Here is a 22,674-nt window from a genome sequence, read left to right on the forward strand (position 1 = left end):
CTAAGCTAAGGATGAGAAACGTACAAAGTCTTGTTGCTGTGAAATTTCGCCGGTGTCAAGGTCCTCGGTGACGATTACGGAATCATCTTCAAGATCATCGGAGTCAACGTCATCTGAATCAATTTCATCGTAAGTTTCTTCCTCACTGGATATGTCATCGTCATCAGCGTTGTCTCTTTTATCAGAAGTCTCCGCCTTGTTAGCTGCAATTTTGCGAATTTGGCCGGCACGGTCCACATGAGGGAGCTGGCATTTCCGGTTCCCACAGTTCCCCGTGTTAGCATAGTCAGGACACTCATGGACATGGCGCTGATCACAGGTATCTCCCTTGATACAGTAGCCAAGAATAGCAAAATCGCGACAAACAGGTGCACCTGGGTTCACTCGAACGTGTGCATATCGGCATAAGGGATTAGAGCAGCGCCCACGAAGAAAATGCAAGCACGCGGGAGATCTTTCAGGGCTCGGGTCATGTGAGAGGTCGCACGCCAAGCCAGCTGGACATTTGCCCGTCTGAAGAAACTCTTTGCAGATGGCAACCTTGTGGGGATCGTGGATGTACGGGCAATTAGGGCCCTTGAAACATGAGCCTAGAAAAAGATATCAAGTCAGTACGCCTAAAAACATTATTCCTTTGACACAAACTTTATGTTTGATCGATATCATTATCTTAGTAGATGCTGTAAAATCTTCGGAGGGAGAGAATCGGGTACCCGTCGAAGTAAATCTTTTGCACAGCTCAACTTTCTTCTTAATCGGCATATTTTTCCTTGAGTTTACAATTAGTTAATAAACAGGGGGGAATGAATTAATATCCCAACAATCAGGTACGCACCTTCTTGAAACCACTGATCCTAAACGATGCAAGTTTCCCTTCTTGCTTCTCACGAAATTTACACCACCGACGTTAACTTTCTTCGGAGTAACGCTCGCAGCCGACGGTTCATCTTAAAAAGGGTCAGTCGGCTCCGAACTCCGCATCCATAGGGACAAACGATCTCACTAGGTAGCCTAATTAATTTGCTCCCGCCTTGAACAACCTGGAATGGAATTCCTTGAATGGTGATCTGGAAGGAAGCCGCTTGCCTCCCGCCAACTTGCGAAGGAACAGGCTTGTACCCGCCAATGCCCTGAACATGTTTTAAGACTTTCGCCTCTTCTCGGAGTGCCCTTTTCTGAGCCTTGAGCTTACGGCTCTCCTCAATAGCTTTGGTTCTAGCCTGAGCTTCTTTGTCGTATATTGCGGAGTTTATTAATTGTATGTGGCGGTCTCTTTTGGCAACCCATCCATTTTGGTTTCCAGACTTAGTATCATTCACTTCACCAGTAGATGTACTACCTGATGACAGACAACCTGGGCTTTCTGAGGGGGAAGCCAGGTTGCTAAGAACAAGTGTTCGATTTCGATGAGGGGCTGTATGTCGCCTGGATCCTATGTGTCTACTCCTTCCACGGTAGGGAGCCCATCCTGCGTGATACCGAGGGTGATGTGAAATATAGGACGACGGAGGATATCCACCACGCGATGGTTGTGATGGCGCAGTCTGGTTTTTATGCTGATTTATTTGCCCTAACAGAGGAAACGCGGTTAGACTAGGGGCAACAAGCAGTGTGATAATCAGGAACTCACCAGCAAGTTGTCCAATCTTGGCCAACAGATCTTGGTCTTCTGTCATAGCGAACTTGGCTCTAAGCGTTACTGTGGTTTGTGTAAAGAGTTATATGCAAAGTTCACGTTGATGTTGAAGTTGAAGAAATTGATGTTGAGACGGCAGTGATGAACTTGTTCTTATTGACAAGGCGGCGCTAAATAAAATCACGTGATATATCCCTTCTGGACGACATCATTCCGATGCCGCCACCTCGCAGTGTTGATGCTCCCCTCTACTTTGAAGTAATAGTATCCCAAGCTTTTCCTCCGTCGGATGCAACCTTTCTCATACCAAAAGCCAGACATTCCTTCACATCACTGATTATCGGGACTTGATTTCACCCCCGCGAAAGGGCTAAGCAAACTGCGAATACCCACGGTCTCTTAGACACCCCTCTGGAAAAGGAATCGTCATCGTCACCGCTGCGGCACGCTTTTGAATACGACTTGTCATCTTAGTACTTTCACCGAACTAATTTTCAAGTACGACGGATATCTTCCTCGGGCTTAGCTTGCGACATGACATCTGGAACAGGCCCTGGAGGCCAACAAGTCAAAACAGAAGCAAGCTCGATCCCAATGATCAAGACTGACCCGGATGCTAAACCTGAGCTCGCAGGTGCTATATCCGACGATGACATCTACGAAGATACGGGAGATTTGGACTTTTCCAATGCTATGCAAGATGTCTGGCTGACGCGTATACCGAAAATGCTTTGGGAGAATTGGTCAAGGTTGGAAGATGACGAGGAGGTACAGATTGGCACAATTAGGGTAGAAGGCGGGCCAACGGACATAAAACGAGTATGCGCTCCAGCTTTCATGCCGCTTCTGACGATAAGCTTATGAAGGAGGAGACAAAGAAGGGTGAGAAGAAGTGCTGACCTCCTCTGCGCTAATAGGTTAGCATGCGGTTAAACGATATGCCCCAGATGAAGGGCGTTCCAAGGGATTACAACCTGCGGCGACAAAATGTTAATGCGGATAAGACGGCATTCCCCGTGCACAATACATTTGTTTTCACCGAAAAGGATCTACCGGGGCATCGAGATAGGTCTCACATTCTGTTCAATGAGGCCCAGCCTCATGGCCGTTCATATCTTTACGAACAGACAAAGCGCGATTCGAGAAAACGAAACCCACGCAAGAAGTGGGAGCCTTATACGCGGAAGACCATACCAAGTATGTTGTATTGGTTTCTTTCGCATTATTGAGTGTATATGTCAAAGTGTTGACCATTTCTATCTCTCTATTGATAGAACAAACGGCAATTGTTGGTGTCGTACGTGATGAGTTTAATTGCCTTCCGGTAGAAAACGAGCAATACCAGCGCATGGCAGAAGCCAGAGCACTCGACTTCCTCAAGCCCAAACGCGAAACATTATATATCGGTAAAGTTAGCGGTGAGATGCTCAAGCCCAAAACCGTTGCAGCTGCCGATAAATCTACTTTCATAGTAAGTCAAACTCCGTTTCCCTCTTTACATAAATCATGTTGTTTTAGACTTCATATCCTAATTCGTCGAACAGCAAGTTGCAAAACCTCCAAAGGCACGCGCTCAAGAAAACAAAACCGCCCGTATGCCACAAAACGAGCTGCTGGATCTTATATATGGCTGTTTCCGGCGACACAAGTACTGGCCATTTAAGTCTCTCAAAGCAGAACTGAAACAACCAGAATCGTACCTCAAACAAACCTTGGAGATGGTGGCTCATCTTGTCAAAAGCGGGGATTTCGCTATGACTTGGGAACTCAAACCAGAGGCCAGGGAAAGCAACTATGCTGATGCTTTGGCCTACAAAGACGCTAAGGAGGAACTCCCCCCCACCTCCGGCTACAATTTCGACTCGGACGGAGAACCGACCGCGTCAGGGATTGGTACGGATGCGGACGAGGACGAGTCCAACGTTGCGTTCGAAAATGTAGTATAGGATTGGGGCCAAATGTCGATCTATATGAACTTGGTGGAGTAACAGGGTACGGCGTCCTATACGAAGATCTAGTATCAACAGCGACCAAATTACTTCTAATTTTACATGAACTCAACGAAGGCTTATTGGAGATGATTTTTTTTCTTCTTCGAAATGTTTTTATAAAATAACTTTAATGTCAAGCGAAGATACCAAAGTCTAACTCGAATTCTCCAATTTGAGCCAACAATCCAACAAGCTATGCCCTCCAAGTTGTATGAGGCCACAAAATGCTAACATTGATAGACTGTCATAATATAGTGGAATCCACCCACTCCGCAACTGATATCTTAGCGCGGTGATTTGATACAAGTTGGCAGGTATCAAAGGTTCAACTCCATCACTATGTGTGTACAGCACGAAAGAGGAAATATATCACAGAGCCTCAGATAAAAGAAAACAGACTACATTCCTGAAAACAGTCTTTGATTGTGACGTTCCATTCACCTCTCCCAAACTGTCAGAACTATTGATTGTAATCTGGATTTTGAGTTCTTTCCAAGAAGGTAAGCTTACGGCCGGTTCGCATTTACTATATCAAGATGCTATCGCCCTTAGAGATATGTAAGCTTTTCTGCATCTCAGTGAATGCTTGCCTGGCCGACATTTTTATATCTTCGTGGGAATTTGTTCCGGTTCCGTACCTGGCTAATGATTAGGACTTTTCTACATATCGAGAAGATCGGTCATGTTGTCGATGCTAATTTGGATAAATCATTCGTATAGCAGATCGTAGATATACATATTTATTATTGGTGAGATTTTCTCGCACTAAACAGAGTAACTAAGCAACGGATGAACACTTAAGCTTAAAATTGCCGCGGTCAAAATGAGTGTGCCTGTTGTATTGTGAGAATATCATGGCTTCTAACCGGTGTCCTCCGGAACATGTTATCTCTTCTTCGTTCAATCACAGGTTTTGGGGTTAAACGCCACTGGAAACAGTTTCACCACCAAATCAAAATCATGGTAAATATTTACTTTCTATAGTAGAATTGACACTGTACGACAGCCTGAATCACTCTAACCGACAAGCAACAGGTAGATTGTGTCATCCCTTATTAGTAAATTAATGAATGAGTTGACTCCCTAGGAATACACATTTCGCAATGCGTGGTATTTCACTCGATGCGATCGATATAACTATAGCGAGTGGTTGGTGCCATCAACCAAGTTAGGATAACGTGGAGAACATGATATCACGTAAAATATTAAAATTGACAAGTAGGCACCTAAATTCCTCGGCAAATCCGCTGAATTAAATAGATCATGATATGCTAATTACTAGAATTATAATTAAAAATTATATTATATCTTGGTCCTTACTAAACAAGATGACTAATCAGGATAGCTTTCTCCGCACTCCAGGTAGCTCTCAACAACATCAAACATCCCTAGGTCGATACAAATAGGAGTACATCATATCCAACAATGTCTCCACTTAAGCAGCTTCTCTCTCATTCTTTCACCTGATACAATGCATTTCCTTAAATAGTCTGATTCCAATTTGCAGTGTCGACTCATCACCCTATCCCCCACCTTCACCCTACCGGTTCGCAATGGCGGAGCCCGATGTCATCTCTGCCCTGACTTCAATCGAAGCAACTTCAAACCAACAGAACAAACCACAGCTCTACAATGAACTCCTCTCGAAAATAATATCATCCCCGTCCTCCCCGAGCGTCGAACCCAATCTCATCGCCTTCCTAAACTCCATACTTGGCGATAGCGTCGGAATCGTCGCTGCCCGACCCCTCCTCGATAACTTCATAGACTCACTGCGAAAACTACCCTCACAAGTCATAATCAACGTTGGCCAGGATGCCCTATCGAAGATTCAATCTCACTCGACTTCTGCGGAGGCTCAGGACACAGCTCTGCGGGAGATTCTTGCCGACGCGTTCGAGGCTGAGCAGCAATTTGTACAGGCGGCCAGAGTGCTACAGGCGATCCGTTTTGACAGTTCTCAACACCTGATGTCCGATGATGAAAAAGTGCGCCTGTGGATTCGCATTGTGCGTCTATATCTAGAAGAAGACGATACCGCGAACGCAGAGAGCTTCCTAAACAGAGTCAAAAACATGCCAACCAAGATCAGAGATCCAGAGCTGAAACTTCACTTCGAGCTCTCGCAGGCACGCATTTCAGATTTTAACCGCAGATTCCTTGATGCCAGTCAGCAATATCTCAATATAAGCTTATCGGGAGAAATCGTGGAAGAGGACAGGCTCCAGGCACTCTCTGCTGCGATTGTATGTGCCGTTCTGGGGCCCGCCGGCCCCCAACGTTCTCGTACCTTGTCCCGCCTTTACAAAGATGACCGGTCTTCGTCCCTCGATGCGTACAATATATTGGAGAAGATATTCATGGACAGGCTACTCATGCCCGAGGAAGTGAAGGCTTTCGCGCGGAAGCTGGTGCCGCACCAACTCGCTGTGACGGCGGATGGATCAACTGTGCTGGATAGAGCTGTCATCGAACATAACCTTCTGGCTGCGAGTCGACTGTACGAAAATATCCCTATGGAAGCGTTGGGTAACATTCTCGGGCTTAAGGCGAGCGGTGATATAAGTGCTGGTGAGAAAGCGGAAACATATGCTGCACGCATGCTCGGGCAAGGGAGATTAAAGGGCAGCATCGACCAGATTGAGGGTGTGATTTATTTCGACTCGGGAATCCCCGGTGTAGGTCCGGGGGCAGAGGCAGCGGGACGCAGTTTAAAAGTCTGGGATGCTGGCGTTCAACATTTAGTGGAGGAAGTTGAGAGGGTGGCTGCTGCTATCATAGATGAGTTTCCTGTATGTTTTCTCTCTATGCCACAAATTATTTTTGGGATATCTCATTTAACAGAATACCATGAGAATTCGGAACAGTCCATAACTAATATTTTTGACATTGTAGATCTTCGCCAGTACGCAAATGGGAAGTTAACTGAAACGCAAAAGGTAAAAAAAGGGGGCCAAATCCTGTATTTTCCTCCAGCACAGTACCTAGCTGAATACCTTAATTTGCACCATCTCTGGCGAAAAGGTTTATGTTTAGATGAGATGATATCACACAAAATTTCGACGAGCAGCAGAACAGGTTTTGAAGCCAAGTTAGAACGATCGTTCAGTGTTCTACATGTAATCCGACTGTTACAGTAAATATCAACTCGCTACTGTTCCGCATAGAACATGCGACATACTGCGATGCGGGTGAAAGCATAGAGTTGTTTCACGGAGGTGTATAGATCTAGTTGTCTTACGTGCTGATTGAGCAGTTGTATTGCAAAAGGCCATCATGATCCCAATCCCTCCAAAAGAAAGGGTACGGTAAGACCAATCGAAAAGGATCCATTCAACCACCTCTTTATTAATTTAATTGAGTTTCATCCTCCAATTAACGCGGAAGAAACGGGGAGAAGCCATAAGAGTGGAAACGGGTTTAAGGGGGAATGGTTGGTTAGTTGGTTGGCGGGCGAATGGGGGTGTGGGGAAGCGGGATGTGAGAGCGGAAGCTGCAGGTGTTTATACTCACGTTAACTACCACAGAAAAGAAAATAAAAAGGCAAGGAAGAGATAACAGAGACACCCCATTCTTTATGATTAAAGGATAAGAAACAAGGCAAGAAAATAAAAGAAGAAAGTAACATATGTAAAACACCAACCCAGTCCAGTCCAGTCCAAGTTCCGACCAACAGAGTGGAAACAGTGAGGAAGCAAAAGAAGGAAGGAAAATTAGTGTAGTTGAACCCTTTCTTCAGCTAACTTCACCTCTCGCTCATAAGTTATCCGCATCGAACAAAAGGATGAAAAAGACAAAAAGACACATATGCCTAAATCTCCCCCTCCCCGTTTTTCTCACTTCCATTTCTCTATTAGCGTATTGCATTTGCGTTTGCGTGATCCTTGTCTTCAGTCTCCCGTTTCCCAGCAGCAGCAGCAGCAGGTCTTGTAATCACCCCCAGACTATTAGTTATGCACAGTAGTTTGACGTGTGTAGCGTAGTATGTTGTATGTGTTTTCGTTTCCTTTTAATATACCTTCCCTTGCCATCCAACCTCCCTTTGATTATTTTTTCTGATTAACTTCTTTTTTGTATTAATTTTTCGTTTCCTTTTCATTCAAACCTCTCATTTCACGTGTCATCCTCTTGATATTTCATAGGCAGAGGAGTTGGTGATTTGTGTGCGGGTGGAAAAGATACAACTTTAGCTGCTACTTCGTCTTCTAAACAAAAGATAGTGATTGGGAAAAAAAAAAAAGGAAAGAAAGAATGGGAACTACCCCTCGACTGTGAAAGCCCGCTACGCAAGGGAGTATCAGGTCAGGTCAGGGCGAGAATCTCTCTCTCTCTCTCTCTCTCTCTCTCCTTTTTTTTCAAGAAAAAAAAAATGGGCATAATTAAAAAGAATAGAAGTGTATATTGTTTTGCGCAAGGTGACCTCTGCCAATGGATCCTGACGATAACAGGAATAAACTGTATAGTTTTTGCTAAAGGTAGATTTGATTGTCTGCATAGATAGATAGGTTGCGTGCGGGTTGGGAGAGGCTGGAGAAGGGAGGAAGGGAGATAGAATGAAGGGGAGACAACATGTTGCAAGCGGGGCAACAAGCATTGTTTATTATTTGGTTTCTTCTTTCCTTCTTTTGACTGGGAAGTGCTCACAGCGCGGAGAATACGAAGAGCTATAGACGGTGGCATAAAGGTTAGTGTTCCTGGGATGAGAAAAGAAAGTATGTTACTGAGGGAAGGGGTAAGAGGAGATGAATTTACATTGTTGGTAGCTGCGATCGCGATACTATCCTCAAACGGATGCCAGCTCATGTGTAAGATCTTCCTATTAAAATCGGTCTGATCTGCGTCCGTTTCCCTCCTCATCCGGCCACCCGCACCAGCAGGACTGCCAGCTCTTGACCCGCCTTTTTTACTAGACACAGAATTGTTGATGGGAGTCGGTATGCCAACTTTCTTAGCCTTGAATGCGGTCTTGTCTGCCTGCAAGACAACTTCTGTCTCCTTGTTGGGATCGGAGGGGTAAATCATGAAATTGTTGTTGTAGCTGCCGGTCATGACGTTCTCCGAATCACCCGAGAAGACCACCTCGAACTTGTCAAAGATACTATCATTTTCGTACGTATCGCAAAGGCGGGGGCGGAGGTGTTCATGGATCGAGATCGTTTTTACGGGCTGCCTTTCCATGTTCACATCCCATATTTTGACGGTTAGGTAGTCGCGGGATAATATGTAGCGTCCATCGCTTGAGAATCGGACATCGGAGATGGAAGAGATGATTTCAGAAAAGAAAGAGCGTGACGACGCATCTTCTTCTTGTTCAAACTCTATATAACGAGGAAAATGGAGCAGTTAGAAGCTAGGGTAAAGAAGGAATGCGAAAAGATATCAAGAGCCAAACCTCGAAAAGGCGACCAAAGGTCGAAGACTTACGTTTGTGATGCTGGTCGCAGAGTGCGCTCTGCCTCATATCCGCAAGCTTGATGGTTCCCTTGGAGCTAGCATACATGAACCAATTACAACTAGTGGGATGGAACTCTGCAGCAGTTATTACTTCGGTCAGTTCTTCCATGTTTGCAGGTTTAATATCGACAATGTTGAAGCTTTGGTCTTGGATATTCAGGTTCCACAGATTGATTCGGAGATCATCACTGCTGATGAATGTTTCACCATCGCTGTTCACGGATATGCTATTGATATGGTAGGCATGGGCGTTAGCGTAGATACGGCGAGGCACTGCGGCGACTACGGTGTCATGGTGTGTGAGCCGTGGCAGTTTGAGCGATGAGGCATCGCGGAAGGAAATAAGTGGAGCGCGGGGCATGCCTCCTCCAACCACTGCACCTGCCGGGGTCAGATCATGGGAGAGGTTGTTCTCCGCGACAACCTTTAACGACTTATCAAACACCTTCCACAACTTTATAGTCTTATCATTGGTGGATAGGAGGTAATGAGACGCATTTTGCCGCCTGCACCATTTTATTTTGTTGATTTTCTCTTCAATCTCTAAAGATTTTAGGTAATCGAATTCCGGCTCGTGAGATTGGAACTCGGTGTGGAATTTATATTCGCAGGTTTTTTTCTTGTAACAAAGTCAGCTTTTCATGCACTATAGCAAACGGATGATAGGAAGGCCGTCCATGGTGATAACGTACCGTCTCATTTCTCTCGAATAATACTACTCGTCCCCCTTTGTCGCCTGTTGCAAGGTAGTTTCCCGTGTGATCGAACTCGACCGTTGATATGATATCAGCTGTAGAGAAACGAGTCACATCAGCCCTGACCGTGGTGGATGTTGGGGAATTGTCAAAGGTATATTAGGATCAAATGGATCGAATATTTGTGAGGAATGTGAGAACGATAGAAAAGAATGGGAGTCAAACCATCTGTGATATCTTCCACATCGCCTTTATCGCCGAAGCATCTGTTTTCAAAGTGTCAGAATTTCTTAGGTATATTTAACATACCGTCAGCTTTCCCAGCAAGACGCCGCAGAAGCAGAAATAGCTGAGGAGGGGCAAGGCTGACGGAACCGGGGGGAGCATGGCGACAAGAAGGGTCTAATATGCATTGCCTACTGGCCGTAGATGGACAACCCAGGCGGAAGACAACGGGAGCACCTTACTGTGTAAACTTCCAGGTAGGCGAACCTGGATCTCTGTCTACCATCTTTCAAGGACAGCTCTCTTTTATGGGCTGGACAAGACACAACCAAAAGCCCCAAGAAAGTCTGTAGCTCGACTATTTTATTTATCTATCTGCGAAGTTGGATGTGATAAGATTGCAAGATCGGAGACTAAGATGGCGGATGGCGCGAAACGGTGGGGAAGGATGAAAACGGAGCGAAGAGAGACGGTAGAAAGAGGAGTTAAGATGAGTGTAGACCGATGGAGACAGTGGTTAGGAAGAGTGGAGGTGGTCTATGGAAGGGGTTGGATGACTAGCAGAGACAATGCACAGCGTCAGTATATAACTATATAGTGGCCTAGTTATTGTATACGAATTTGCAGTTTGTTAGATGTTGATGTGGGATGGATCCTGCTATGCCAGACGGGCAGGCACAAGCAGCAAAGCAAGTCAAGGAGAGGTAAGGCGTCAGACAAAAGTAGAGGGAACGAGGGCAAGGAGAAGTAATTAACAGCAGACAACAAAGGGAAAACCACGTAGCAGTAAAGAATAGCTACTTACTGTGCGAGCAAAGTGGATGAATTGTGAGTATGAACGGTGGGAGATTTAGACGCGACTGCGGGTAAGAGAAGAGGGAGAGATAGAGTGTGATGTTAGAGTGGATGAGGGAAGAAAAGAGGAGCTAAAACAACAACACAAGACAGGATGGCGAGGAAAAAGAGAAGAAAACTCGGGGACAGAAGAGAAAAGGTGGTGCAAGACAGAGGATGGACAGAGGTTGAGTAGAGAGGTCAAGAGTATAAATTGTAGAAGGGGAGTGGGAGGAGGGGGGGGGGTGGCCAGGATGGAGAAGGATGGAGATATGTTACTTGAGAGGGAGGAAAAGAAAAGGTGAAGTTGAAATTGAAGATGTTGGATGAGGCTCAACAGGGCAGAAAGGGCACAGGGCGTTTGTTGTACCAACAGGTATCGCACGGGTATCTCGCGGCCGTGTTCCTGAGGAGATGTACCTGGAAATACCTACCATCACGCCATGCAAAATATCTGGAGTACATGGATCTATTTTTAATGATTTTTGTTTTTTGTTTTAACTGGCGTTTCTGCTTCCATAAGATATACCTAGCGAAGAGATATCTAGGTCATTGAACTACGTATGTATTATGAGATTCCTTAATTAACTAACTAGGATAGTTCAGTTAATTGCTTCTACAATCTGTGGCGCCCAGCATTCACATGTAGTTAGCTAACCTAAAGAGATGGAACCAACTTAAGTCGGCTCCTGATGTTCAAACCTCTTATCTCGCTACTTCATATGTACGATGGCAAATTCTATACAGACACACCAGCCTATTTTGGATAATATACGTTTATTTTACGGTAGGGGATATCCTTAAGTTAATTACATTCCCCATACGTACCTTTCTTCAGTCCAGCTTAAAAAAAAATCCCCATCATACAAACCAGCGAAAATCGACAAACTAACATCAATCCTGCAGGATGAATGAGAAAATATCTTATCAATGAAAAAACACTCCCAGTGGTGGGAGAAAATAACATAAAAGAAAAGAATAACAATGCATAATAATACTCCCCCAATCCCTCCCGCGGGCCCTCAGATACCGCCGCAGCGGGATTCTCAACAACAAGAAAAGCCACTGCATTCATCCTCTGGTTCCTCCTCTGATCCCTCATCCGATTCCTCCTCGAAAATCCCTTCAATGGCCAGCAGGATACAAGATTCCGCAACAGGACTGCTATATAATACCTTCTCAGGTCCCTCGTCCCGCTCTATCGCAGACGATATAGCCTCAACCCTTGCCGCTGGATTAACCTTCTCCGGAAAAGGCAGCTTATCGTCCTCTTCTCACGCACCACTACAAGCCAGCTCCTCAACTTCAGGGAATATCCTCCAGTCTCACGGATTAGGTCTGGTGCAGCCGTCAACTCGAGCTGGCGGAGATCGAAGGTTCCCTTCAGAATCATTTCGTTCTACGCCGTCATCAACATCACACGTGCACAATGAAGATAATAAAGCCTGGGAACAATTCCAGGACTCTACGCAGAACAACACCGCGAACAATGACACACTCCTCCTAAACGCCTACGATCTATCTAGCGTGAAAGGGAAAGGGAAAAGGAAATCACAAGAAGAAACAGACCTCATTCGCACCACCACCTCCTCCTCCACCACCACCCCAGACCAACCTGGCAACTTCGACTACGCCTGGCACAGCCCCTACACTCCAAACACGGCGCACAATCACAACAATAACCACATCTACACCCCCAACCCCACCGATGGCCAAGCAGTCGTTTCCCTCCTATCCTCACCCTCCTTTCAATCAGCCGCCTTCACACCTCCAGAATCTCCACAATCCGAACTCTTCGAGCTCGACACGTCCATGCTCCCCCATTCCTCCTCCCCGATAAGTCCCACTCCTCTATCCAAACCACCCTTCACATCCACATCCACAACATCAATCCCCACCTTTCTCCCCAGCCAACTCAGTCTAATCCCAGATATCGCTTCCATACTTTCAGCTATACAACAACAAGATTGCGACTGGACGCAACTTCCCGGTGTAGCAGAGTGGTTGGAAGCTGACCAGACGTACCAGGATACGGTGTGGGGATTTCTAAAGCCATATGTGGAGGCGGTGAGGAAGGAGATGGGGGAAAAGGGAGAGATTATGGACGATGGGCCTGCGGTGAAGAGGCTGAGGCTGGTTCTGGGGCATTTGAGGGCGAGATTGTAGCGGATAGGGGAGGGTTGTATATATACCTACTTAATGTTGATTTGCTGCGGAAGGTATTTTCTAGATGTATATTTTACTTGCGGAAGCGATGTTTTTATTGCGGAAATAGGGGTTTGGACATCTTGAATATATACGATTTGCGACGATTCCCTCAAGCTATTTGTATACGTGGGGTACAGGGATATTTCTTCAAAGAGTATGGAGACGCGTTCAGGAATATCCCAGCGCAAATCCCCTTTCCAGGACCCACGCGTGCCCTTAGGTGCAAGGCGTGGAAATATTGCTGTCCCTAGTCGTGAAGCCACCTGCCATTCTCCCCCATAAACTCATGCGCATCTCAGTACCTAAGCCATATATCAAAGGACAAACAGAATACGCATCCGATTCCAGTCGAATTGACAGGTGGATATATTTACCTAATAGCTACGCGGAAAAAAAGCCATTTCTCTCCCCCAGAACTAATCCCATATTCGGATACCCAGCAATTAAAGGCAGCATTCATCAATGCATCTCACCATCCTATGCATCAGAACACTAATTACTCCTTCCCGCGAGGAGGAACATATAGCCCTTCCTCCATTCCCTTAATCTGCAGTGCCAGCAGGCGTGAGTACAAACGACCCAGAGCCAAATTGCCACCCATGTACCAGAAGTTAGGGTGGCCGCTGTATCGCCATATCTATCGAGAACCATATCGTATCAGTGAGCAGCACTATGAAAGCATCAAGGAATCAGGGGATGAATGAGGAAAAATAATGAAATCCCAATGCATCTTACGGCGTTAAGCTCCCCCTCCTCATCCAAATTCCATGCCGGCAAAAGCTTCTCAGCAACCTTATCACCCATAATCTTCCTTGCGGTACTCTTCATATTGTCATACCCCGTCGCCAGCACCACAATGTCAGCAGCAAGCTTCGTCCCATTCCCGTCCGCGAGCACCAAACCATGGGGTTCAAACCGCTCAATACCCCCCTCACTCTGCTGAACTTTCACCTTCCCATCGATAATCAGTTGGCTACATCCGATATCAATATAATACCCACCTCCACGAGTGAGATACTTTCTGAAAATGCCCGCCCCATCACTGCAAGCATCGAGCTTAAACCTCACTCGCGATAAGTCATCAAGCATATCTTTATCGAGGCTCTGACGGATCATCTTTGTTGTCAAGGAGGAGAAGACAAATTGCACGGGGATAGGCATGCTCTGCACGTAGGTATCCGCATCGTCGCTGGGCGGACCGGACTCGTCGTACATGCCTGCCAATAATGCAGCCGTCCCTTTCTTCTGGGAGATCACAAAGGTCCCACCCCGCTGGAGCATAGTTACGTCTGCGCCGGCCTCGTAGAAGTTTTGCGCAATGTCATGGGCGCTATTACCAGTGCCAACAACGATGACATTTTTGTTTTTGATATCTTCGTACCCGGAAGCGTCTTTGTGCTGTGTAGAATGATACACTGCACCCTTGAAGATTTCCTGGCCAGGGATGCTGGGGATCTGAGGTTCTCCAGAATGGCCTGTGGCTAGGATGATGTGGCGTGGGTGAAGGGTGCGAATAGAACCGTCTTCCGAACGGACTGTTACAGTCCATATTTTTGAACTTTCGTCAAAGCTGCTGCTCGCGGCGTCCGTGCTGGTCCACACATTGAGCTCCATTAAGCTGGCATACGCTTCAAGCCAATCAGCCAACTTGTCCTTGGGGGTAAACGTGGGCCAAGTGGACGGGAATGGCAGATAGGGCATATGGCAATACTGGACCGGGTCATGAGTTACCAGAGTCTGTAGTTCACCATGTTTCAGTATGATAGGCCTGTCACTTTTCCGGCTTGTTATCTCTACTTACCCTGTATCGCTTGCGCCAGTTATCGCCAATTCTAGCATTGCGCTCGATTATCAAGGTCGGGATTCCCAGTTGACCCAGTCTAGCACCGACCATGAGGCCCGATTGCCCTGCAGAATCATTGTGTCAACACGGCCATCATCTCACGCGGCAGATGGAGACTTTGACTTGGTACATACCCGCTCCTATAACGAGGACTGTAGGCTCATATTCCTTGAAGCTCTTCTCTCTGATTCGTCTCTCTGCCCAATTCTCTCTATGTGAGTTTTCAAGCAGAGAATTGCTTCCTCCCTCGGGACGACTGAAGCCAGACTTCTCTTCATGCCCTTTCAAAGCCATCAAAGTGAAGCTGAGCAGGTAGGCTTTCCAAACATCATCGGTATCCAGGACAAGTCGAAGAACCCCAGATCCCTTCGCGATCTCCGTTTCAAACTCAAACATGGTCTCAATCCATTGTAATCCTGGAGCAGCAGTCTTAAACGCCGGTTGGAACTGACTAGAGTCCCTGGCATGAAACTGTCTAAACCTTCCTCTCTCCAAGTTATCCTGGAAGTAAGCGACTATCCTGTCTGCACCATGAATAGTCCGAAGGTCCCAAGATAGAACCACCATATCTCGAAGCCACGCATCTTTATGGAAGAGCTTTTCTAAGTCGGATGCATCACCCTGCGCCAATGATGTGCGGAGTTTGTTCATCCATTCTGCTACAGCATTGCGGGGTTCGGATACGTTCTCTCTAAATGGGAGTGTAAGGAGAGTGATGAAATGCGAATCTGGTGCCCCCATAGTGATCAGATTGGAAAATAGCGAAGGATTAGGTTGGATAACGAAGGGATAGAAGTAACAAGGAGTGGAGTTAAAAAGATGGAAGAAGGTTGCAGGGAGAATGAAAGTCGAGAGAGCTGGAGATTGTTGATTGAGGGCATTGAGGGGGTTGAGGGAATTGAGGGGATTGAGGGGCATTGAATGCGTTGTGCAACACCCGTTGCTGTGTTGACCAGTTACACAAGACATGTATGTGCCAGAAGTACTCTGTAGCTACGTCAAACTACAGGCATTCTGGAAAAGAAACTGATGCATTCCATAAAATTTCTTACTGGGTGATCCTGTAAGGCGGTAGTTAGCTGTTCATACTGTTCCTGTTCCTAGGTATGTCCATTGATCCCAACTCGACGATGATAAAATCAATTCCTTAGCTTCACGGTAAGGTATATCTCAATAGCGTTGACATTGCATACACTTCCTTCTACGTACCGTGGAAGCCGACCCCGGAGACGATGCCTCAGTAAACGATGTTTGCAGTGGCGGCTGGTCAATGAGAAGATCAATTACGGAATGGCTTCCAAGGTTGTTCTAAGAACCTAAAAACTAGATAACTGAATTCTCCCTGAAAGGAAAATGTAGATATTGATGCATGTAAAAATATTAGTGATCTCAATGAGCCGGGCTCTATATTCTCCAACGAAACAACCATTGACGGTTTCTTACTGAGAATTGACACAGGATAATACACAACCCTATATCACCCCGGCTAAAACTGGATTACTCATTCCCCAGCTTGTCAATCGCATACTCTTCAAGAATATCTTCTAAATTTGGGATATTAGTAGGTACGACACCATTCTTCTTAGGCCGTACAGGCAGTGAAACCAACTTTGGCATCCGTCTGACTTTTCACAGCTGCCCAATCCGGCTCGCAATATCCAGCAGCTTCAGGTCTATCCACTGCAATCCCAGGATCTCCATTCCGATAGGTACGCCATTTGGTGCATCTTTGCTAAAATCCCGCGGGAATCGTGACGGCTGGTAATCCTGTAAGGGCGCCTAGAATGCCATTCCGACCGGATGTGAGGGGGAGCCGATTTTCACGAGGGTTTGCTGCTCTGGGTATATAAGATCATCCAATGAATGAGTTTTGAAAGCAGCTTGTCGTGCAAGTTCGATGTTTTTGATTCCGTATTGTTTTAATGCATACGTTGAGTTGCTTGTTTATGAGACGAAGGCGATATTCACATAAGAATGTTGACTAGGCATAACGAGATAATTTCCGCTGCTGTACAGCTCCTACAGGTTTGAAGGGTGGGAACCTCCAAGCGATTCACCTTGCAGGTACAAATCCATAAGTTCGCGGAACGTGAACTTCTGGACATCTAAGTTTCCCGAAATCGTGCTTGAGTTGTAGATCTGTTCGCCGATAGAGACAACAGTAGCGCCCACAGCCCGCAGTTTTGATACCATAGCATCCATCGCGTTGTTCACTGGAGTTGTCTCAGGGTCTACGGTGCGGTTGAAAAAGCCCTCGACTAAACCCAGTGGAACCCCCTTTCAATCGTCCTCCACGTAATGCTCTGGTGCAATCCGCACCCACCACAGATTTCGGGACAAGGGCCGTCGTGTTGTCTCTGGGATCATATCCAATATTCGCCATGACCGTGAGAGCAGTAGCCCCATCTTCCAATGATCTGCCAATCGGGCCTGGTTTATCTTGAGTATACGACACGGGAATGACTCCATGCCGAGAAATAAGGCCACGAGTGGGACGGATGCTAAACAAACTATTTGCACTCGCGGGACTCCTCAACGAGTTAACCGTATCAATCCCTGTGCCGAATATGGCGAAGGCTAGCTGCAATAGCCGCACTGGTTCCACCGGAGCTCCCGCCAGGCGTGCGTGTCAGATCGTGAGGATCCAGAGTTTGGCCCGCATAAGAAGAAACGGAGATGCCCTCACGAGCCAGTTCATGAAGATTTGCTTTCTCCGAAATAATCGATCCCGCATCGCGGAGCGCGTTAACGGGTGGCGTATCTGCTTTGGGTTGAAAATCCTTGGGCGACATGCTAGCCCCAATTCCCAGGAGTCAAAAAGGAGGAGAATTTTATTCCCTGAGGATAATACGGAAATGGGGAGGGCATCAATCGAATGATGCCTTGTGAATGGCTCCAGGACATCGCTGCATAGAAGATTTAGTATTGATGGATCTCAAAAATAAAAGCAGTAGTAACTTTACGCACTGAATAAACGTTGTCCTGTCCCTGCTGCATTAAGAGGTGGTGCAAAACACTGGTATCGAAATATCTAATGTCTTTCACAAAACATCACTGAGAGGTGCGGGGACATTGTCAGATATCTGAAGTGCTGGGCATAAACATCAGTTTGTATCTACGTACGCAATCAAATATGAATACTCGATAGATGCAATAGCAGCGATTGCTAACTAGTCTTGGCATCTGGGCTGCAGCCCCACAAGACATCTAAGTCAGGATGGAGGAGGGTACAACAGATGCAAGGTCACTTCCATTCTCTCGAGATGAAAAGTAAAGGAAGAAAAGGTTGTATTTCATTCATTCTAAAAACACGCACGAAGCATAGCAGAAATATCTTAAAAAATATATGCACTCACAAAAATAGGAAACTACACTCCTGCATACAAGAACGGAGGTAGTTAGAGATGTCAAAAAATCGCACTTACGAAGTACAAACACGGCAAAACTAGCAAAAGACAGTAAACAAAACAGGATACATGGAAAAGCGTCTGGTGGTAAGGAAGAAACCTGCCACCGTCGAGCTCCATGCAATTTCTTTCTCTCTTACTTGGAAGGAAAATGGTAGTGAGGATGTTTATGTGAATAAATGTACAAAGGGGGCGGCTCTCACGAATGCTGTCTGTAAGGTGGAAAACGTCATGATCGTTTTAAGGGCGCAATGGGATAGAAGAGGTTGGAAGACGGAGTGTCAATGGAGTTTCAGCTAATGGATTTATTTAGTATTCCAGGCTGGGTGTCTGGCCCTTGACGCGTCCGATGACGATACCAGCAGCATATTTGGGGATGACTTCATCGTCGTGGAGCATTTCGAATTCTAAATTAGAGGTTATTTGTTAGCAGCTGATTCGAAAAGACTTTGCTACAGACGACATGTACGGAAACAGATTCTAATGGAGACAAAAAGCGGATTGGGTTTCTTACCTTCCGACGCATCTTTGCCCATATGGCTAAAGAGCGCCTGGGCTCCACCAGGGTGCTCTTCGAGCCAGTTGGTGACATCCATCACGACGCCCTTGACGACGATCCACAGATCATCCTTCTTGTTGTGCTTCGCGACCTCTTCCATGGTAAACTCCTTGTCCGGGACCTTGAAGTTTGCGACGTCTGCGACATTATCTGCGGCCTTGGCAGGTGCGGCAGACTTTCCTGCTGCTGCAGTAGGAACGGGAGCAGCTTGGATGGATTTCGCGCCACTGCTTCCGCCGGATGGAGAGGTCCATTCAACGGAAACCTTACCTGGCTGGGATGGGTCGATGTGGAGGGAGATCTGGTTCAGACGGGACGAAGCTGCCGCAGAGGGGTTGGAGAGAACTTGCTGCAAGAGATATTGGCTTGCGGAGTCACCGGCAACACGGCCGTAGACAACACAGCCTAGCAGGGAGGATCCACCAAGCCGGTTGGCTCCATGAACACCACCAGCAAGCTCACCGCAGGCGAACAGACCCTCGAACGGCTTCTTCTCTGAGTTGAGGACTTGGGCCTTGTCATTGATCTCGATTCCACCCATGGTGAAATGGAGGACGGGCTGCATCAGGGCGACGTAGAAGGTATCATCGATTTTCACGGGGCCATTGTGGAAGAACTTCTTCCCAAATGGATCCTGCATCTTGCCGTCGGCAATCTGGTTGTAGTCGTCGAAGGTCTTTTTGAGCGCAGCTTCTCCGCAACCGATTTCCTTAGCCAGCTCTTTGCCGGTCATCTTCTTCATCAGGCCACGGCCGGCATAGTGGCGGGTGTGGAAGTCGAGAACATTAGAGGCTTTGCTGTTGAGGATGAGGCGGATGGGCCACTTGCCCTTCTCCTTTTCCTTCCACATTTCACCGGAAACATAGTCTCGGTGCCCCAGTTCATCGGCAAATCGCTGACCATCAGAGTTAAGGAGAAGACCTCCCTCACCACGGAGAGCTAAATCATCGTTATTAGTAAAAATGTCGTCCTCGAAAAGCAACTATATAGGAACATTCAGGGGTTGGATATACCTTCAGCAGCCAGGAACTTCCACTTGGAGTCAGAATCCTTAGGATCAACAAGACCGGTAGGGTGGACCTGGACCTTGTCCATATCGATACCATTAGCGCCAATAGCCATGAGCATCTTTTGGCCGTCACCAGTGGCATGGACACCGTTAGTGCTGGGCAAGTTGTAGGTGTCTGGTCTCCATTTCTTCAGGAGGGAATCTTCTGTGAAATCAGCTGCGTATCCACCAGTAGCCAAGATCACGACACCGTCAGCGATGTGAGTCTCGCCATTGTGTTCATAAGTGACGCCAGTGATGGTGTTTCCTTCCTTATTCACTGCGGTGACTCTAGCCTTCTTAAGCACCTGGACGCGGTGTGGCTCACTCTCCGTAAGCTCTTCGAGACGCTGCATCAGAGCATATGTGATAGCCATACCGGGGAATTTGGCATCATGACCACGATGCGTACGGGGAAACGAATGTCCCCTATTTTATCAATCAGCTGTCAATATTCTGGAATTGCTTCTCCCCAACATCATCCAACCAACGAGCATTAAGATGTGAAATGGTCATATACGCACCCAAGCCGTGAAACAAGAGTAAGATCAAGGTTGAAGATCTCCTGCAACCAATGGATAGCAGAGGCAGAGTTATAAGTAAGAACCTTGATTAGATCCGGGCGGGCCTTGTCTCTGGCAGATTTGAGAGTATCCTCATAGAACTGCTTGACGCTATCGGCAATGCCCAGTTCGGTTTGTGTCCGCGTGAGAGCACCATTGATACCGGAGGTGGCCTTGGTGGAGTTACCGCCAAAGAAGTCTGCACAGGATTAGCTCGATAATCAATGAATTACATTTTGGCGGGAACGTAAGAAGGTGGAGAAGAGAGTTGTATTAGGTTGATTAAAAGATGCGGCCTACTTTGCTTGTCAAGAACGAGCACATTGCCACCGTTCAGATAGACTGTGTGAGCTGCGCTGAGGCCCGACACTATAGCACCACTATCGTCAGTAAAGCTGTATTCATCCAGGAGAAATAGAGGGATCCCGATGGAAAGGAGCTCTGAAGCAACTCACATCCACCGCCGACGACGATAACTCTGGAAGGCATGGTTGCTGATTAGGTAGAAGAAGAAGAAGAAGAAGAAGAAGAAGAAGAAGAAGCGGAAGAGGGGTGTCTGATACGGTATGCTAGGTGCGCTGTAGTTCACACGGAGAGGATATAGGGATGGTTAAGAGTTTCGCAGATGGGTAGAAGAGAAGAGAAAGTCAAGGATGAAAAGAGGAGGATGGAAAGATGGAAAGATGAAGCCTGGCGATTCTAACGGCAAGATGCGGCTTTGCAGTCGAAGGCATGGAGAGCAGCTTTGGGAAGGTACCTGGTTCACAGCCGACCTTGATTCTTCCTTGGCTCGATCTCGGCCGAGGTCCAAATGCGTCGTAGCACTCATTTGGCGGGCACAAGAAAGCAACCCTGACATCGAAAAGTACCCCGTATCCTGTATCAGGGTGGCCATTTTTACGCCGCTAGTCTACATTAAGGCAATCGCCACTTTTCCCCCAAAGTCCCCAGGAATTTGTAGCCAGTCAGTGTATCGCATTAATAAGGTAGTTGGTTACCGGGTAAACCAGAGAAATTCATACCACCTACCTTCCTTTCCGAACAAAACACCCCCCCCCCCCAATCAATTCAGATTCCTTTTCCTATATAATTAATTACTATATATAATTCCTCGTGGTGGTGATGCTTAACTTGAAAATTTGTCGCTCTTCTGCCTGTGGGCACTGCCAAATATTACTTTTGCTATAGCTAAGGGTTCCTTCAATTTCCAGTCCTTAGATATAATTCCTTCATCTTTCTATAAAGTACTAGCTAATTCTTTATAAGTGGTTAGGATTTCTTCAGCTATATTTCCCTTTATTGCTTCTGTCTGGTGTTGATAACTCTCAGCTTCATATTCTTTTTATATTAGAATAGTACCACTGTATATAATCAATAGACATATTTAACTAGCGGATTAGAAGCTTGATTGGTGAGACTAGAAGATGTATTTGTGTAATATCTAGTCTTGTTGTTCTCTTGTTTCAATTGAATTATACTATAAGAAATCTTGAAAAAAAAGCAGTAGAATTTATAAAATTTATACATTGATTCAAGAATTTAAAAATTGAATGTAGTATATAATGAAGTAAGAATTTTACTTAAGTGAAACAGCATTAAGTCTATTGCTGGTATATATTTTGTGCTACTAATATTTTTTTCTTTTTATGGAATTAATCTCTCTAATCTGATGTTTTATTTCATTTTTTATTATACACTATTATAGTTATTAATATTTAGTAGTTTATATAACTATATATTTATCAATTAAGTAAGATTTCAGTATCTATTAACTAGGTAGTTAACTAGATATTTTTCATAATCATATGAAGTTAAACTTATTTCTAATTTAACTTTTATCATTAATAATAATTACTTAATCATTTGATATCTACTGCTTATATTCTAAGTCTTTATAAAACTTGTTTTTCAGTATAATTATCATATATAAAGCTCAATTTATGATATCAATTGTTTTAATTATAGTTATTTATTCTCTATTTTCCAACTCTATAAAAGTTTGATTTATTTTCTTTTATAGATATGATCATTACTAAATTCATTCAGATAACTCTTATTAAAATGTTAATCTTAAAGTTATATAACTATAGTCTTTTATATATTCTCATCACTACATTTTAAAAGTATTAGTATTTATCAATTGAATATTTTCATAAAAGGATTAAATTCTTATTTATTGTTTATTAAATGTTATATTTATATGAAAATTTT

At 45.6% G+C, this 22,674-nt stretch overlaps 8 protein-coding genes across 8 annotated transcripts; 3 read left to right on the top strand and 5 right to left on the bottom strand.

The window, feature by feature from the left end:
• On the bottom strand, positions 1 to 1,676 carry PADG_02585 (uncharacterized protein; the record flags this gene model as incomplete). The annotated part of the gene is made up of 5 exons (XM_010759742.1): positions 1 to 590; positions 714 to 769; positions 836 to 947; positions 1,004 to 1,570; positions 1,631 to 1,676. 5 exons carry the CDS (start codon positions 1,674 to 1,676, stop codon positions 1 to 3), a joined length of 1,371 nt encoding a protein of 456 aa, XP_010758044.1.
• A 494-nt stretch (positions 1,677 to 2,170) lies between these two features.
• On the top strand, positions 2,171 to 3,582 carry PADG_02586 (transcription factor IIF subunit TFG2; the record flags this gene model as incomplete). The annotated part of the gene is made up of 4 exons (XM_010759743.1): positions 2,171 to 2,455; positions 2,554 to 2,833; positions 2,911 to 3,107; positions 3,181 to 3,582. 4 exons carry the CDS (start codon positions 2,171 to 2,173, stop codon positions 3,580 to 3,582), a joined length of 1,164 nt encoding a protein of 387 aa, XP_010758045.1.
• Positions 3,583 to 5,180: 1,598 nt separating this feature from the next.
• On the top strand, positions 5,181 to 6,552 carry PADG_02587 (uncharacterized protein; the record flags this gene model as incomplete). The annotated part of the gene is made up of 2 exons (XM_010760220.1): positions 5,181 to 6,419; positions 6,523 to 6,552. 2 exons carry the CDS (start codon positions 5,181 to 5,183, stop codon positions 6,550 to 6,552), a joined length of 1,269 nt encoding a protein of 422 aa, XP_010758522.1.
• A 1,715-nt stretch (positions 6,553 to 8,267) lies between these two features.
• PADG_02588 (protein phosphatase 2A regulatory subunit CDC55) lies at positions 8,268 to 10,163 on the bottom strand (the record flags this gene model as incomplete). Its single annotated transcript, XM_010759744.1, has 6 exons — positions 8,268 to 8,291; positions 8,380 to 8,945; positions 9,052 to 9,700; positions 9,774 to 9,871; positions 10,002 to 10,042; positions 10,147 to 10,163. The coding sequence occupies 6 exons, from the start codon at positions 10,161 to 10,163 to the stop codon at positions 8,268 to 8,270; spliced, it is 1,395 nt and encodes a 464-aa protein (XP_010758046.1).
• Positions 10,164 to 11,819: 1,656 nt separating this feature from the next.
• Positions 11,820 to 13,001, top strand: PADG_02589 (uncharacterized protein; the record flags this gene model as incomplete). The annotated part of the gene is made up of 1 exon (XM_010760221.1): positions 11,820 to 13,001. One exon carries the CDS (start codon positions 11,820 to 11,822, stop codon positions 12,999 to 13,001), a length of 1,182 nt encoding a protein of 393 aa, XP_010758523.1.
• A 538-nt stretch (positions 13,002 to 13,539) lies between these two features.
• On the bottom strand, positions 13,540 to 15,627 carry PADG_02590 (uncharacterized protein; the record flags this gene model as incomplete). Its single annotated transcript, XM_010760222.1, has 4 exons — positions 13,540 to 13,680; positions 13,779 to 14,780; positions 14,845 to 14,951; positions 15,021 to 15,627. 4 exons carry the CDS (start codon positions 15,625 to 15,627, stop codon positions 13,540 to 13,542), a joined length of 1,857 nt encoding a protein of 618 aa, XP_010758524.1.
• Positions 15,628 to 16,905: 1,278 nt separating this feature from the next.
• Positions 16,906 to 17,678, bottom strand: PADG_02591 (uncharacterized protein; the record flags this gene model as incomplete). Its single annotated transcript, XM_010759745.1, has 3 exons — positions 16,906 to 17,117; positions 17,206 to 17,496; positions 17,573 to 17,678. 3 exons carry the CDS (start codon positions 17,676 to 17,678, stop codon positions 16,906 to 16,908), a joined length of 609 nt encoding a protein of 202 aa, XP_010758047.1.
• Positions 17,679 to 18,602: 924 nt separating this feature from the next.
• PADG_02592 (uncharacterized protein) lies at positions 18,603 to 20,952 on the bottom strand (the record flags this gene model as incomplete). The annotated part of the gene is made up of 6 exons (XM_010760223.1): positions 18,603 to 18,700; positions 18,808 to 19,791; positions 19,866 to 20,329; positions 20,425 to 20,662; positions 20,764 to 20,832; positions 20,919 to 20,952. 6 exons carry the CDS (start codon positions 20,950 to 20,952, stop codon positions 18,603 to 18,605), a joined length of 1,887 nt encoding a protein of 628 aa, XP_010758525.1.
• Between the last annotated feature and the right edge of the window lie 1,722 nt (positions 20,953 to 22,674).

Source organism: Paracoccidioides brasiliensis, assembly GCF_000150735.1.
Source record: "Paracoccidioides brasiliensis Pb18 unplaced genomic scaffold supercont2.3, whole genome shotgun sequence".
NCBI lineage: Eukaryota > Fungi > Ascomycota > Eurotiomycetes > Onygenales > Ajellomycetaceae > Paracoccidioides > Paracoccidioides brasiliensis.